At 37.1% G+C, this 18802-nt stretch overlaps 1 protein-coding gene across 1 annotated transcript in view; it reads left to right on the top strand.

Annotated features, from left to right (window-relative positions):
- CNGB3 (cyclic nucleotide gated channel subunit beta 3) overlaps positions 1 to 18802 on the top strand; it is a 62774-nt gene that overhangs the window by 6615 nt on the left and 37357 nt on the right. The window contains exon 3 of the mRNA XM_032128704.1: positions 5609 to 5720. Coding sequence (XP_031984595.1) covers positions 5609 to 5720 — 112 coding nt within the window. The remainder of the gene's footprint in view (positions 1 to 5608; positions 5721 to 18802) is intronic.

Here is an 18802-nt window from a genome sequence, read left to right as displayed (position 1 = left end):
ATTCTGGGTTTTGATCTTCCTACTTCTATTAAATTAACAAGTGTCTCAAAGATGTTTTCCAGAATCACAGTCACATTTATTCAGATTTTACTAAAGTGCATATTGACACTGCTTTGTTCTTGGCAGGACTTGAGTGAGAAAGCTGAAGTAAAACTACCATAGGTATTTCTACACATGCTACAACTGCACCTCTAGATCATAAGGTAGACAGAACCTCACTTCTGGGAGATTACCAAGTTAATGTTCAATGGTATTTAGTATCTTCAGAGCCTAGATGCTTTGGAAAGAATCTCAAGTAAGCAGTGCAGCACCGCAGAGGAAGGGCTGCTCAAAAGGAACTTCAATCCACTCCAGACTCCCTCTTCTGCTAAGTTACTTGAGGAACAGCCACTTTTCCACTAAGAAAAAAAGTAAAAGCAGAAGCTGTTGATAGCTCCCCCTAGGCAGTAGGCTTTCATATATTAGCCTACCTGTCACACCTTCCCTCTTTCATAGTAAGAGAGTTGGAACCCATACCTCTCACTTTCCTGTAGAGTTCCCCAGCTACCTGTGTAAAACCTAGACTAGAGTGGTGTGGGAGGAAGTTCTGTGGCCTTCCTAGCCTCTGGGCCATCATGCAGAAAAGAATGCAAAACCCTGTGGAATCCGAGAAGTTAGAATGCAACATGGAGCATGTAACTAACCTAAACATGGAGCATGGAATGAACCTAGAAGTTAATCAAAACATTAACCATGTAGGAAGAATGAAGGACTTTGATTTCAGTATGTATTTGTATTACAACATTGTTGAATCTTTTAAAAAGGGGAAAAAAAATCCTCCCAACAGGTATCTGGCCCTATTACAAATAAATAAGGCCCAGAGCCAAGATCTTCTCTTCTCAGAGGAGAGTCTTGATCACTAGCTGTTTTACAGAATATGGACGCTCTCTCTTCCTGGAAATAGAAATAAAGCAGATGTATTTATTGAGGGTAACAAAATCCTATGCTGTAAAATCTTGGCTTATTCTGGTTAATTAGGTACCAGCTAACTCTGCATGGACTACAACTGAGTTAAACCTTTGAGAAGGGTGATTTGAATTGAATGTGAAATTTTACAGTCCAAACCTCCCTTTGGCCTCTTATGAATTTGACTCTTAAGTTGCACTTAAGCAGCTTTACAAAACCTGTCCCTTAGCACCAGAAAATCTAGAGTTAAATAAGTGGTTTTTATTTCAAAAAATACAAATGCAGAATGTGATTTTATAAGCTGCAGCCCAATGAACTAAACCTGCCAATCCAAAGATACTTTGAAATAATCTTATTCCTTGTTGCCTTATCCTTTATGCTAGTCACTGGCACTCAGAAACAGGCAGCTGTTATTCCCATAAAATGTTTTCTTTAAAGATTACCAAGGACTTGAATACGTTTAATCAGCTTGCTTCCACTCCTGCTGATGTGAAATCTTTTAGTTCCTCTCAGATCTTTATTTTCCACATGAGTGACAGGTCTAAATGCTAAGAAAACAAACTCAACTTTTTCATACAACCTTTCTTTCCTTATGGAAAATAAATAATGCTTTTGTTAGCCACTGAAGTTGACAGTTGAATTAAGATGGACCTACTTACTGATTGGTTTATTTCACCCCTGCTGATTTCTGGATGTTTTTCCCCTGCACATAGCATTTGTTAAAAAAATGTTGCTTGTAAAGTCATAAAGATGTGCATTCTGTAATGTCAGAGCTGATGTCTTTTCTCTCCTTCATCCATAGGTTTCCTGTGGTTTTTTTTTCCTCTTGAGATCTTCATGACCCTATAGCCATTTTTAGATATTTTGAATGGCTCAAGAACATCTCTGGGGGGCAAGGACAATCAGGCAAATGACTAACTCTGTCAGAAGTATCACAGAGAGTTTGTGGACTGGTTCTCTTATTCCCATTTCATTGCTCCAAATGCAAAGTCACTCTTTACTCCAGCTATTCAAGAGAACCTGCTCTCTATGTTACTTTGCAGGCAATACTACTTAAAAGCCAGTTTGAGACTTCTAACATATTTCAAAATGTTTAATACTTTGCAAAAAGAGGAAATGGCCCCAAAAAAATCACTGATTTTAAGTGCTTAAAAGTATGTTTCTAAGGTATATATGTCCCTGCTATAAAGAACAGATTACTCAAATATTAGTCACTGCCTCCTACTAGCAGACTCTACCCATGTCTTTATACAATGTTTCCTGTTTCAAACAATGCTATCTGCCTCAAGTGATTCCATGCACCATTAAAATTGCCACTGTTGTTTGTATATTACCTAAAATAGTTTTACCATGCGAGCATGTTGTAGTTTAACTCCAGCCAGCAACCAAGCCCCACACAGCCTCTCACTAACTCCCCAACCAGCAGAATCAGGGAGAGAATCAGAAGGGTAAAAGCTAGAAAACTTGTGGGTTGAGATATTTAATCAGTTTTTTAGGGAACGCAAAAGCCATGTACACAAGCAAAGCAGAACAAGGAATTAATTCACTTCCCACTGACAGCTGGTATTCAGCCATCTCCAGGAAAGCAGGGCTCCAATCATGTGCAACAGTAACTTGGGAAGATAAACACCATCACTCCAAACTTCCTTCCTAGTTCTTTCCCCCACTTTATACACTGAGCATGGTCAGTATAGAAGGTGTCATATGGCCTGGAATATCCCTTTGGTCAGTTAGGGTCAGCTGTTCCAGCTATCTTTCCCAGCTTTCCATGCATCCCGAGTCTTCCCACCAGTGTGGCAGTATGAACAGCAGAAAAGACCTTGGCTCTGTGCAAGCCCTGCTCAGCAATAACAAAAACATCTCTATATTAACAGCCCTGTGTTCAGCACAAATCCAAACACAGCCCTAACACCAGGCACTGTGAAGAAAATTAACTCTACCCCAGCTGAAACCATCACAGAGCACAAACATCAAGCTACACTAAGTTTTCAAGCAACAATCAAATATATATATTCGATAGAAGAAAAATAAATTATTCCTTTATCTTTGTCTTTTTGTTTACCATGACTAATTCTCTTCTGTGTTCCTGCCAAGTAACAGGAAAACAGATAAAGATAGTTCAGGCCAATCAGATTTGCAGGATTTTTTTTCATTACTGGAGGAAAAAAAAAAAAAAGAACATTAAATTTTCTTTAAATAAACATTGCCTACATTAATCCTGGTAATAAACATCAGAACTGAGTTAACATTTACAACTGTATTACATACATAGCAACTCAATTAACTATATTTAGTATGACACTATCATTGTGAAATCATATAGTAGTTTTAAGCATCAATGTATTTTAAAATGACTACATTTTTATAAAAGTCACTTAAAAGTTACCAGTAGAAGAAAGAATTTGACCATATATTTAATTAATATGAAATAGACATTATGCTTGGGTGTTCTGATGGAAATACTGCTTCAACCAAAGAAAAAGAAGATAAAAGGGAGCCAATGTTTTGTGAACCATCCTATAAAACAATACATTGTGGATTCAAAATTAAACAAGATCATGTCAGTTGATGATAAAGTTGAACTAAAACATGCTTTTGAACAGACAGAAGAAGCAGCCCAGGAAACTTTGCTTTTATATAGGTAAATGCTAGCCATGACAAGTTCTACTTTCACATATACCCAACCAGTACAGACAGGAGAGGAAGCATAGATGTGATACTGGTCATACTGCTAGTACAAGGCAATGGAGCTGGCTGGGAATTCTGGGAAAGAGATTCTTTCCTTCCTGAAATATAACAAAGAAAAAGCACTTTTTCTCTTCTATACTCAGACTGTTACTATCCAGCTGCTGACATTTATTCATATCTTGATATCTAAAAACTGATATTTTATTGGCATTTTGCTTTGCTTTTTAGGGGTGTTGTCATTTTTTGGTGTGGGTTTTTTTATTTTTTGCAATAAGGCAAATATATTTGTGATGATAATAAAATTTTAAAACCAGTGACTAGTGACTGAGAGGTCTATGTTTTATTAGTCCCTGGCAAAAAGTCCCTTCAGATTGTCTGACTGCTGCAGAGGCACACCTCCTGATGCTGAATAACCAGTAGGGCTGGTGGTCTTCACAGTACAAAGTGCTTTTCTTCTGTGCCTGACCTGCTGCAGCTGCTTTCTCAGGCAGTCTTCCCTTGCTCTGAACAGCAGGTTGGCATCTTAGCACCTCGGTCTCTGTACTGGCCTTTGGACGGAATAAGAAGAAGGAGCTGTCCTAGCCAGGCTGGAGAGGTGATAATTACCTTTTGCAAGTCCAGGGCTTTTGAGTTAAATCAATAACAGCAGAAATAGGACTGGGAAGTAGAAAAAATGATGAGTTAGTGTAAAATTACCAACTTAATCTGCCCTTCTTTATGCTAATTTCTTACTATTAGTAATTACATTAGTAATTATAGTAGAAAATAACATCTTAACACCCTTCTGCTGGAAGAATCATGTTAGTGGCCAAGGAATACGATTTATCTGAGTAGATCCATGAGGTTTTAGAGTCTTTTGCTGACATGGTCTTTTGCCAGAAGAGAAGTTTGCAACACCTCTTTAGGCTAGCTCTATGACAGAGATTTTTGGATCCACCAACACTTTCATACCCTGGACTTAGAGCTTTAGTAGAATCAAAATGACTATTGCAAGAATGACAACTCTTGTGTTGTGTTTTTTGTGTTTTGTTGTCTCCCAGCAATGACAAATCTGCCTGTAACAACAGCTTCATCTCTGGGAAAAGGTCTTCTAGGACTAATGCCTTCAGTTTTACGATAGTGGAATTGGTCCTACATGAGCAGGCTGAAACTAAAAAGAAATTTGCCAGCTCTTCCAATGTTATCCTTAGCCCCACAACATTCTGCTTTTTGAAAACCCATTATGCAAAGTGTCAGACTGATGAGGGTTATCAAATTATTTTTCAACATGAAAGTTTAAAACAAAGACATGCTACTAATTATAAGAAATCATCACTTAAGGCCACTTAAATGGCAAGAGACTATACCATTTGTTTCAAACTCTACAGATTTCCTGCTTAGATTCCTTTGAAAAAGTTACTAGTAACAGAAATGAAGAAATAGACTAGACAAAGTACAACATACCCACATCATTAATGATATATTTCAATCATCATTTACTCAGCAATGAACAGGACTGTCATGGCAGCTGAAGCAACAACATCTTCAATGCAGTACAAACACTGAAGTATAAATAATTTTATCAGCATTTCTATTCATAAGCAAATAAGCTACTCCTCATTTTTCTTCCTGTATTTCGCAAGGCACTTCTGGACAGATCTATCTATCTTCTACCATGCTGCATGACTTCTTGTCCCTTATAAATTCAGAAAAGCTCTGAATTGACCATTGTTGAGCTAGCTACTGATGAATCTAGTTAAAAACCACAAGTAAATTACATATTCTAAAAGGTGTAGTTATCATAAACATGTTGTGTACAGTTGGCACTGAAATAGATTTATGCAGGAAATTGTTCAAAGGTCAGGTCCCAGAAGCAGTGTCTTTTAGTGCATGTCCACTGAAGAAATAATGTCAGACAGAAGTACTATAGTAATTCTAAAAGTATTATAATAATTCTTTAAAAATTCATTTTCAAAAACTAAAACCTTTTTTCTAGGTACAGGATCAGCAAAAGCACCTGAGCCTTCAAAACCTGAAAATTCAGCTGAACTAGCTAAGACACCTCAACCAGAAGAGCATCAACTCAAAGATGGGAAAGAAGATGCTAAGTGAGTAAATTCAATTAAAAAATTTGAAATTTCTACCTGACATCCTGAATTAGCATTTCTGTGGGCCATATATCAGTTCTTTAAAAGTCCCTCCTGTAAGGATCTGAAGAGCTTTATTTCAATTTCAAGGTAGCATATATATGAGGCATTCATTTATTACATGCTTTTGTTGGTTTGTTGTGTACAGCATCCTAAATCGCAGGAACGAGGAAAAGGATTTGCTCAACGGCAGTTATATGCTAATTTTAACAGTGCTGCTGCTCAATTATTACTATATCTTAGAGAAGAAGAAAGTCCCAGAATGCTGCCCTAGAATGTTTGTCACATCATTCTGGCTTGAAACTTTTTACCCTGCACTTTTTTTTTTAAGTTATAGCATTAAATCAGCATTAGTCTCTATTACCACAGGCCTGGTTCCTATGGTATATCACCGTGTCCTGCAGCCATAGGGAGGAGGAGGAGGAGAAGATCCAGCAGGCAGGAATTGTGCAGCAAGATTGATTTATTTAATTATTTTACAAACTCTTTTATAGATTTTTTTCTTCATAGTCTAGTTGGACAAAGGACCAGCCACCCCTTGGGGGTGATTGGCCAAAATCCTAAAACATCCATTATCAAAATATTTTCTACTGTGCCATAAACAAGACTTTCCAAGGTTGCAGGTGGCTTGGTTGTTTACATTCCCTGCTTCTCTTCTGTGAGAGAGAAAAGTCTCTCACGGACTTAGAAAATAACAAGAAGATCCTCACTAACAGCATTTTTGTACCTACAAGTCTCCACAATCAGAAGATTAGTACTATCTGTTTCTCAAAAGAGACAAATAAATGAAACAGTAATATTCCTTCAGGGGAAAATCTAGGGTCATTCAACCTTTGTAAAAAGCTGAGGTGACTGCTTTGCTAAAATAGAAATATACATGAAGTCTAGAAAACAATAAACTTGGAATAGTCCACAGTCATTTGAGAAGCAGAGATTCATAGATTCATGGAATCACAGAATTCTTTGGGTTGAAAGGGACCTTTAAAGGTCATTGAGTCCAACCCCTCTGCAGTGAGCAGGGACAGCTATAAGTGGATCAGGGTGCTCAAAGCCCCATCCCAGCTGACCTTGAATGTTTCTGGGGGTGGGGCATCTACCACCTCTCTGCATAACAGGTTCCAGTGTTCCACCACTCGCATTGTAAAAAATTTCTTCCTTATATCTAATCTACATCTGCCCTCTCTAAGTTTAAAACAGTTAAACCTTGTCACGTCACAACCCCTGCTAAAATGTTTGCCCCATCTTTCTTATAGGCTCCCCTTAAATACTAAAAGGCCACCAATAAGTTCTACCTGGAGCCATCTCTTCTCCAGGCTGAAAAACCTCAACTGTCTCAGCCTTTCCTCATAGGAAAGGTGCCCCAACCTTCTGATCATATTTTTGGCTCTCCTTTAGGCCTGCGACAACAGGTCTATGACAGGCTGAGGACTTCAGAGCTGAATACAGTGCTCCATGTAGAGCAGAGAGGGATAGAATCACCTCCCTCTCCCTGGTGGCGTTTCTTTTGATGCAGTCCAGGATACAGTTGGATTTCTTGGCTGCAAGTGCACATTGCTGAGTCATACCCAGCTTTCCATCCACCAGCACCTCCACCACCATCCACCAGCACATCCAAGTCCTTCTCCCTAAGTCTGTTCTCTATCTCTTCATGTCCAGCCTGTATTAATACTGGGGGTTGCCCAGACCCAGGTGCAGGACCTCGTAGTTGACTTTGTTGAACTTCATGAGATTCCTGTATACCCAATTCTCAAATTTGTCCAGGTCCTCCCTTTGGATGGCAGCCTATCCTTCAGGCGTGTCAATCACACCACTCAACTTGGTGTCATCTGCAAACTTGTGGAGTGTGCACTTGTCACTGTCTCTGTCACTGTAGAAAATAAAGTTCTTCATAGAACAGCTCAGGTTGTTCCTCAGAAGGAATGAGGTCCAAATTCCTGCTGAAAATATTTAGAGGTTAGACCCAACTCCCAGGTTAGATCAAGGCACCCCAAACTTTTTTCAATATAATTGAGTCTATATAATCAAGAATGGAGTTTTCATAGTTTTTCTGGGCAATCTGGTCCACCCTTTGACCACCCTTACTACAAAAATTAAATAGAATTAAATTTTCCTTTGCTCTGAGTTGCTTCTTTTGCCTCTCATTCTCTTGCTGTGTGCCTCTGGTGCTCTTTCTAAATCAGAATGTGTAGTTAGCTTTCATTGCTCCAAGAACACACTGTGGATTCATGTTCAATTTGTTGTCCACCAGGACCCCCAGATCCTTTTATAAAAAGCTGTTATCTAGTCAGTCAGCTCCAAGTCTTTGCTCTCACATGGCCTATTGCCATGCATAATGAAGTTTCTGCCTTTTGAGATCACTTTGAGTGGAGAAAAACAGATACACTCAATACAGAACAGCGTAGAAACTCCTCCTGCTTGTCTTTGCCTTCTATTATTTTGATTATCCTAATAACACAAAGAAAAAGTCTTTCCCTGACATGGAGTTAATTTATAGAGATGATTATCTATTTCGTCCCCTTTACTAAGACAGACTTTGTGTCTGGAAATAATCAAGCAAAATGCTACTGCACATGCCTCTATAAAATAATAGATGCAATTAAAAATAACTCTGACTAGAAAGAATGGAAAAGTTATAAATAACTTAGTCACTTCAATGTGAAACAGTAGGTCAAAAATGAAAACCTAGATAAGAATCTCCCTTTTTTGTAATCATACAATATGTTACTCAATGCTTACAGTTCCACTGGTAAATCTTGTAACCATGGTTAACATAATTACTGTTGGCTTATGAAACAAAAGAGTATGTTGCTTATTAGTAGAAACAAAATCTGTCTGTTAAAAGGAAATTTAAAATATTTATGTTAAACATTGCTTCCTCAGAGGTGTTCTGACTCAGTGTCATGTGTGTATCCAGATATACCTAGTCAGTCTAATTTGAGCAACAGCTTCTAAAAATACAGTAAATATTTGGTAAATTTACAGTCAAAACAATTACCCACTAAATTATGCAGTAGAGGCTGGAAGGTACAGGGCTGGTGTCATTGCACTGGCATGAAACTAAACTAACCAGCTCTGTTGTATGACTCTCAGAGCTGGAGGGAGAATGATTTTTAAAATGTGCCTTTGAGAGAATTTAATTCGTTGCTTCTTAAGGTTCATGGAAGTCTATTTAGACACCATTCCTGATCAAGGTTACTGCCTTATTGAGTCTATGTGCTCAAATTTGCTCACTAGAATATTTTTAGGGAAATCAACAGCCTTCATCGTGCGAGAAAAGCTGAGAATTGGAGTCAAATAGATACATGTGATCTACAAAAGAAGCAGCAAATAAAACATGCTCAAATCACTGTCTAGCACTGAGGCCAACTAGAACAATACAAAAATGCCTCCTGAAGAGTTTGCTTGTTGCTAATTTCTAGGTATTTCCATACCTGGGAGTTATTTGGAAAAATGTTAGTTTTACTAGTCAAAGCCATATCATGGACTGTTAGGACAGTCAAGATAGTCAACTAAGAGTCCCATTTTCCAGGAGTTTTCTCTGCCACTGTTTAATCCATATTTGTATACTGCTCAAACAGAGATTAGTAATGGGTAATGTTGTCTCTTGGGCAACACCAAACTGTGTGGTGCAGTTGACACACTGGAGGGAATGGATGCCATCCAGAGGGACCTTGACAGGCTTCAGAGGTGGGCCTGCACAAACCTCATTAAGTTCAAAAACACCGAGTGCAATGTTCTGCACATGGGTCACAGTAATCACCAGTATCCATAGAGCCTGCGTGATGAACAGACTGAGAGCAGACCTGCAGGAAAGGTCTTGGAGGAATATTGGTGAATGAAAAATTAGCTGTGGGATGGCATTGTGTGCTCAGAACTCAGAGACCCAACTGTTTTCTGGGCTGCATCAAAAACAGTGTGGCCAGCAGGTTGAGGGAGGTGATTTATCCTCCTCTACTCCACTCTGCTGAGACTCCACCAGAAGTGCTTCATCCAGCTCTGGAGTCCTCAGTACAAAAAAGACATTGACTTGGTCTAGAGAGAGCCATAAAAATAAACAGAAAGGTGGAGCACCTCTCCTATGAGGAAAGGCTAAGAGAATTGTGATTGTCCTTGCAATACTACAAGGGGTAATGATTTTAAAGGGGGCAGATTTAGACTAGATATGAGGATGAAATTTTTTGTGATGAGAGTGGTGAGACACTGGTTTGTCAGAGAAGTTGTGGATGTCCCATTTGTGGAAGTGTTCAAGGCCAGGTTGGACATGGCTCTGAGCGACTTGATCTAGTGGACAATGTCCCTGCCCAAAGCAGATGGGATGGACTAAAGGTCTTTAAAGGTCTCTTGGAAATTGAACAATTCTGTGATTCTATGATATTGTTATGGAAATCAAGATTGGCAAAATAAAGGTAGAATTTCCTTAACTGGAATTTTTGACTCTGCCCAAAAATATTTCAGGTTGCAGCAAGGGCCCACTGAGAGAAGAGGGGATGGGAGCCAAGGATAACCTTAGCACAAGCAGTGCCCTTAACCAGCAAGGTTCAGCCTCACAGGGTCTGAACATAGCAAGCAGAGCAAGATCCTAGCAAAAGGCAAAGTGATGGACCAGGTTTAGAGTCCATCCAGGGAGTCCAGTCAGGAGCAAAAAAGACAGGGTCAGAGACAAGGCGGGAGACAAGGCTACAAAACAGGTCCAAAGTCTATGTAGGAGGCAGGACCAGAGAGAACTGGAGGTAGACACACCTAGACATAACTCAGGCAGTGACCAAGGCCTGACCTGAAGTGGACAACAAAGACCCATGGGCAGTAGAGTGTGGGTGGAAGTCCTGCTGGAAGTCCCAGGGCAATTAATTTATATAGACTATTTTCTTATACTAATTGTCTGTCAAGAGTCAAACTTTAACCAAAATTTATTTGATGTGCAAAAAGTCATCAGTATGCCTATTGACTCTGAATAATATACATAATGAAATAAAGTTTGTGGGTATATATTTTTTCACAAATCATATACATCCAGAGCACATAAACTTTCATGGAAATGTTAATAAAAAAGTTTTCACCTTATCTGCTGTTACTAGGACATTTAATTTTTTAAAATGCACCTGTGCAGGCTCAGACACATAGAAGAAGGAAGAGGGGAAAAGGCAGTTTTCCTGTTTGGAACAGCACATTTTTTTAATTTCCTCTAAAAGAACAAATATTTTTTTTCGCTTGTGAATGACAACACTGAAAAAGACTGCATTTGCTCCTAAAAATTCCCATAGACATTGTTTGTCTGCAAAAAAATTTAAAAACAAAAATAAATAAATAAATATAGAAATGGGGGGGAGGGGGGAAAAAAAGGTCTTTCCCTCCCTCATTTTCTAAAATACTGCAGTACACAGTGATGGATGTTAATAAAGAGTAGAGACACACAGCACTGGTCTCAGCCATCTGAACACTACGTCTGAAAGAAGAAACCCAGAAGAATGGATGATGTGCCAAGTGCTGAATTACAGCCTAGTGACTGAAAAATTTAATGTCTGCTTCCTAATGGCTTGGATAGAATTGCACACAAACTGGCTCTGTCTTCCAATATTTTTTTTTCTCTCCTCTATGTTTATTGATAATGTAACAGAAAAACAGGTAATTTTCATTAATAGCTATTTGCTGAGCAATAATAATCTCTGGAAGGGTGGGCTGAGACTACACTGTCTCCTCACAGCAAGAAATGAGGGAGCAGAAGAATGCTCAGCACCTCATTTGCACTCTAATAGAAGACAGGGGAGTCTTATTAACAAGAAACTAGCACAAAGCTTCAAGGTACAAAACAAAAAAGTTGCAGCAAGTCCTGGAAAAAGTAGAGTATGGAAGAAGGTAAACAAAGCATCTGAGAGCAAAGATCACAGAAAATGGAGGGACGCAAAGAGCTTCTATGACCTCTCCTCTGTGTCTTAAAAGCCTTTAAGCCCTGTCGAATTTGTAAAAGCACTTCATCTTCCCAGATTACCAAAGAGATTACAATGTACTATTTATACTAAGGCAGTACACTGAGACCCCAGACAAAGATCATGAACCCCACTGCGCAAAATACTGCATAAAATAATAATCCGTATTTGGAGGCTAAATATTCAAGACCACGTAAAGGAAGAAGAAATGCAGTAGGTAACTGGGACTTCCTATGCTTTTAGATTTTATCTCAAAATCTTACATATGCTCAGTTACGTTTAGAGAGGAACAAAAAATTGCATCTGATATGCCACCTTCAGAATCTAGCTATTACAAACAAAATATGTTAATATAAAATGCACTAAAGAAATTTTAATAAAATATTAAAATTATACAAAAAACCCCAGCATTCCCCCCCAGAAAGTGTACTCATCTGATTCTGCTTTTTCAAACGCAGAAACACAACTTTCAACATTTTCCAAAAAAAAGGAGCTCCAGTACTGCAAACTTCCATATGAGCATGGGTGGTTCAGGTAAACTGAACTTCATGCTTGTGGTTTGCCTTTCTCATATCCACATCCTATTACTTAATAGACTCTACCAGTCCTTCTATAAAGAAGATTTTTTTTCCTCTTTAATTTGGCTAATAGCAAGAAAAGAAAACAAAACAAAGATTAAGAGGCAATTTGCTATGTGGTGCATAGCCAGGTTAATAAAGAGAACTCCTGCTGGTAGCATCTTCTTAGTGAGTAATGCACTTCATTTACCTCAGTAACCTCGACCAAGAAAATTACTGTGCTTATTACTGCTTGCCATCCACTAGTTACAACACATCAATTCACCAAGTAGATGCACCTTAGAGGAACCATGTCCTATCACAATAACAAAATCTCAGCACATTAGTGAGACAGACCCAGTATCAACCCTCTGCAGAGTGTCTAGAAATCCTTGATTACTGTAGGAACACTGGGGATGTAAGAAAATGACACTCATGGCAATAAACTCCAATCAAATTTAGATGAAGTAAAACAAGGCCAGTGCTGGGCCTTATGAAAAATCCCAGATTAAACACAATTACATTTTATGGATAGGCTAATACATTTCCTTAGTTGTTTCCAGCTATCACTAGAGTACTTGAAATTGTAAACAGATAGAATGCACCCAGTATGTTTTTTAAGCCTGACTGAAAAGACATTAATGTGTTAAAAAATAAAAATACTTTTCTTAGAACTTATATTCCCTCTACTTAGCCTTTTTTTTCAGAACTTGTCACTTCTAGTTCTCAGACTTCAGTTTCTGAAATCACTACATTGAGAACCCGCAAATTAAATAGAAAGGTGGTGGTGTGCTGTCTGTACCAAAATGGATTAAACTTGCTGTAATCTTTGCTGAGATGTATTTTCCTAGAGCCTTTAAATTCTATCCGATCTGCAGGATGCAGTTACCCTTGCTATTTAATGTCACTCACTCTGCATGGCAATCAAGTCGGTAGCCTGAAATTAAAAACTAGTGGATTCAGAAGTTTTTCATTGAAGATTAAATGAAGCAAGGAAAGGATAGGAATGTCATTATACAAACCGAAATGCTGCTTTTTTTCCCCTTGTGTTATTTCAAATCATGTGCTCATAATATTCACATATATTCATTGCTAACTGTATCAATGGAAGAAATTGGGTTTTTTGAATATGTAACAAAGTAAGAGTATAGTTTGTCATACTTTGCCACTGATTGATTTCTTTAATTAGAAGCAATTTCTGTGCATTTTGTGTAAATCCTCCATTTACCTAATATTTTCCAGACTAAGAAGAAATTTTTGTTAAGGAAGAAATTATAATTTATTCAAAATGTTATCTCTGCTATTATATGTTGAGTAATTTTTGGGGGAAAAAAGCAAAGCAATGAGCATTGTGACAGGTACACTACTATATGTAATATAAAACATTTCTATTTAAATTGCATTTGTATTTAAATCACATTTGTACCAAACACTTGCAAATATATCAAGGCCTTTCTTGATAAATCTAAAAGACATATAAATCTAAGACATAATGCTTATTATCATTTAGTAAAAGTAAACTTATTATTACTCCATGACAAGTGTAAATATTCATGCCTATGTTTAACCTTGTCCAACATATTTTATTAAAACACCCTGTCTCCAGTTATTTACTCATTTTCCAAATCTTAGCAATTTAGGATGAAAACATCCCATGTTGTACAGCCCCAGAGAGGAACAGAGGAAACAGTGACAGGTGGAGATATGAGGATAAGAAGTCAAACACATCTGGCAGCCCAGTTTTGTTCAGTGCCCTGGGTAAATGATATTCAGGAGAAGAAATGTGATGGCCAGTGTCTGCAGGGAACATGCCTACTTTGTTGCATTTGGAAAGGAATGTGTCAGGGTCTTGCAGAAGGGGAAATGATGGTCTTAAATAGCTGTAAATGGAAGTCATCTCAGAGGAATATGTTCTTTGTCTCCATGTTTCTTTGTGATCCTGGGAAAGGTACGTGTAGTGAGTTCCTACACAGGTTGCTGTATAACAGTTTACCCTAAAGAAGGTAGATTTGTAACACCAAGACAATTTTATATAATTAGCCTAGGCAACAATGGCCATGGCATGAAGCTCAGTGTACAGTATAAGTCTGTCAGGGTTCCCTGTACTGGAGCAACTTTAGTTGCCACACAAGCTGAAACTATGCCATTACTTTTTCTCTTTCATTTCTAATTTTGCTAGTTTAAATATAGATTCCTGAAGCTAATATCAGCAAAACAATTCTTATTTGGGAACACACACTGAAAATTATAGAATTAACTATAATTATTGGTAATTATTTGGTACAATTATTACCCTTGTACCAAATCTTTTTTTGTTTGAAAAAAAACCTGAAAAAAAAAAAGTGAGAAAATTAAAATGTTCAAATGGCCAACAACTGAGATGAAAGAGAAGGGACAATACATTTTACCCCATGTTCAGAGTGCATAGGACAAATTGTACCAAAATAGATTTACATTGAGAAAAAAAAAATTGTAAAATGAAGCACTTAAATAAATTCTTTGGGAAGATTATGGAATAGCCATGGCTAGACATATTTAAGAAAAGGCTAGATAAGAATCTGTCAGGTGTACCTCATCCTGCTTTGAACTGTGGGGACAGGATGTCTCAAACTTCTCTACAGCCTTATGGTTGTATGATTATTTTAGGGAGTCTATGAAAACAGATGAGAAATGAAAGCATCTATTGGAAATTAATTTCTTAAAATTTGAAACTTTTTTCCAACCTTTTAAAGCATTCATAATGGGAAATATTATGGCATTTTCATTTTAACTTATAATTCCCTGCATATTAAGAAAAACTGAAAGATAGAAAATAGGAAGAAGGGTTTGTGCTGTGCTCATGAATTCTGTACAGCACCAGATCCTACTCGGATTAAATTATTTTTTACATGGCCATAAATTATAGGCTCATAAGTTATGAGTTTGCATTTAAATGTGTTTGAATGTAACAGACATTATGTGTACATTATAAGAAATATCTTTTTAAATTCCTGGTAAGCGGCAGATGCCCCAGACAGATTTAATTACTTACAGATAAGAAAGCCCCAATGACACAACAGCACCAGATAAGGAAATAAATGAGGATTACTTCCTTAGACTATACCTTTGTTCTAAAGCAATTAGTATTAGAAATTATGCTGTCCTTATTTTACACATTATAGTAAATAGCTAGTGCAATTAAAAAATTTTATATCACCAGTTACCTTAAGGAAAGGTGATTTTTTCATAGCTAATTGATACTTTCAACATTCATACTTCTTTCTTTCTACTACTTTTATAGTTCCTACTGCAGAATTTTTAATTAAAATAAAATCTTATTCACATTTTAATCTGGTACCTCAGTGAGAGTTCCATGTGTTCAGCATTGAGACAGACTTCCCCTTAGAGAGTACTGTAAAGAAGATTAGAGGATTCACAGATTGTTGTGATTGAATAACTAGGAGGATTGTCAAAGTAGTTGCTGTGAAAAAAAATTGAGCTACAAAGCAGGAATCTCTGCAGCCTAGATTATTAGATTTCAGTCTGCATTGCATCAAGAAGCTTGTTCTGAGTTCAATATGAGTAGATAAGTCTGAAGATAGTGCCTTCCTTGAAAACTGTTACTTCCATATCTGTTTTGCTTTATGAATACAACGTGAGATCTGGGAAATGGATGATCTCTGCATTTTATTTCAAGAACACTTGCATAGGGCCCAAACAAGCCAGATTTCTGCACAAAAGATTCTGAACTAAGGGAAAGTCATGAATTCCAATGGAAAGATTTATTTATATGTTGTCTGCATAAAGCTCATAAATGCTTATGGCCCATTCTTGCTTATCTATACCTAAAACCAAAACCAACCCAAATATTATGATATCACTATGTTTAAATTAATGAAAAAGGTAATAAAATATATAGTAAGGGAAAGGAAAATCAGTTTAAAATAAAATTGTGTTATCAAGAACAATCCTAAAATAAAATGAAAATAAAAATGTGTTTTGTTCTGTTTTATTGCAAAGAAAAGTTAATACAATGCCAGTATTTCAAAAATGCAGCAAGTAGACAATCTTCTGTATCAGTAAAGATGGGTTTTTATTAGACACTTTCCCTTGCCAAGGGTGGTTCAGACTAGATATCAGAAAAAAAATATCACTGAAAGAGTGGTCAGGCATTGGAATAAATTGCTCAGGCACGCATCTGAATGTGGCACTTGGTTTAGGAATAATTATGATGGTGCTGGGTTGACTGTTGGACTAGATGATCTTGAAGTTCTCTTCCAAATTTGATGATTCTGTGATTACAGGAAAAGATGATGGGTCAGAGGAAGACACTAGTTTGAAGACCGTTAAGGAAAATTAAAATTTAATTAAGAGCTTTTTGAAATTTCATGGAATCTAATGTGTGAACAGCTTGTTCCAAGACCTTAAGATAATATATTTAACTTAGAAATTTACTTTCTTAACACTTGAGCTCTTAAGATTTTTGGAAGAAGTAGACTAAGTAGGTGGTAAATATACAGGTTAAGTCACTTACCCACTTCCCAAACCTTTATATATTTCAAGTTTGTTTGCTGAAAAGGACTTCCTGTCATGATATATACATTCTTTTGCTTTGTTGGGAATCACAGCCTACAACAGTCTTCACAATCTTAGCTAATATAATCTTGAAGTCTGTCACACTTGTTTCAACCTCTCCTCCCTCATAGTAAAAGGTTGCCTAGAATTCTGGTCATTAAAGGCTTGAAAACTTTCTTCAGACGTTTAACTCATGCGAATTCACTGCGCTTCTACTCACATCTATTCTTCTCACAATAATTTTTCTCAGATCAAATGCCTCTTTTCCCATCGTTCTCCATCAAAATTTGAACTGATAGACAATGATCTTATTATGTCTCAATCTGCTTTGTTGTGCTTTTCAAAGTCATGTTCCCAGTAGCCTTGGCCATTCTAAGAGGCTTTCTAGAATCTCCTATGGGAATTCACCTTTTGAGTATAGCTGGTCAGAATAACTCTCTCATGGGCTTATATCCCAATACTGATCCTTACTTCCCTGGCAGTATGTCATATGCACCTACAGTTACATTCGCACCGGTGTTTTTCATAGCCAGATTATGTATGGCTCATAGGCATCTTCCCCTTGATTAAACACTTGGATATTTATCCTTTTGTCACCTGCAACTGATGATCCCAGCATTTACAGCATAAATTCTTACAAATTGATTTTAAGTATATATCTGCAGTATGGGGCATTAGATTTGCCCTCATTTCTATTACTTGGACTAAATAATTCAAATTTTCCTGCATAGGAATCATTCCTACTTTTTAATCTTCCAAATCCAATGTCTTATTAAACATCATTAGTACACTGCTACATTTTGTACCAAAATCATGAAAGAGAATATTAAAGCTCACTCCTAAAACACCATCAGCATCCTGTGCAGGTAAAGGAGAATAGTCTCTCTTCACAGGCAATTCAGAGCAGAAACCTACTTCAGTCATTCTGAACCTCTCCTCAGGGAAGCCTTCTTTGGACAATAAAGACAGCATAATAAAAATAGTGAAAGTTAGCTTTTTGGAATACCTCTGTTGCTGTACCAAGCAAGTGACTAACATGTTGGGTTTCTTCTATTAATAGTTTTCCTAGTAATTTAGGATGAGTGATCTTAGGCTTGGATCTCAGGGCTTCTATGGCATTACTCACACTGGGAGTGTCAGCAAAAACTGAGGATGTGTTTTTGAATCAGTACATTTCATGATGCCTGGAATGACATTCTTCTGTCTCATCGAAATCTTTCTCATCTATACCATCATGTTTTGCGTATTATCATATCCTTCTGAAATTTGTTTATCTGAATTAGAGATTCCTCATAATTTATTCAGAAAAGACAAATTATTTTTTTCAGGACACAGATTGTAAATGCAATCCTAAATCACAGTGTCAGAGCTCAATAAAAGCATTCAAAGCTCTATTGCAAGATCAAGAACTCTATTTCCATGTAATTAGCAGAAAGTTATCTTAAGTGCTGCAAAAAAAGAGGGTTATAACTGAAATCAGCAAAAAGTGTTATGGATATTTTCCAGGCAGCATACATTTATGAAATACATTTTCTCAGGGGTCACCTGGTAGATAAAAGATGGAATCAAACTCAGGAATTTGGTGTTTATGGCCAGAAACAGGAAGGAATTAAACCCTAAATTGCAACTTATAAAAGGGCAAACCTTCTGAAACAACTATTGTATTTTTTATCACTGTTTGTTTGTACTCTTAACACAGAAAACTTTCAAGCCACAGTACTTGACAGCTGTTGCATACATTAGTACACTCAACACAGTATTTCCATAGCCTATTTCAAGGTGACATTCTTTAAATATTCTATAGGTGTCTAAATCTTCTCTTGTGGCTTGGGGAGAATAAAGGCATTGCAATTTTATCACTAAACAAACAAGTTTAAATCTACAAGTTACAAAAATAAAATCTACAAATCAAAAATATCAGAAAACTATATTACTATTACACTTCTCATGTTACATATATTGTTATCGTTAAACAAAATATGTTTGAGGTAGTAACGAGACTGTGTGC

This window comes from Corvus moneduloides, chromosome 1 (genome assembly GCF_009650955.1).
Source record: "Corvus moneduloides isolate bCorMon1 chromosome 1, bCorMon1.pri, whole genome shotgun sequence".
Lineage (NCBI taxonomy): Eukaryota > Metazoa > Chordata > Aves > Passeriformes > Corvidae > Corvus > Corvus moneduloides.
This window is presented reverse-complemented; position numbering and strand designations above follow the sequence as displayed.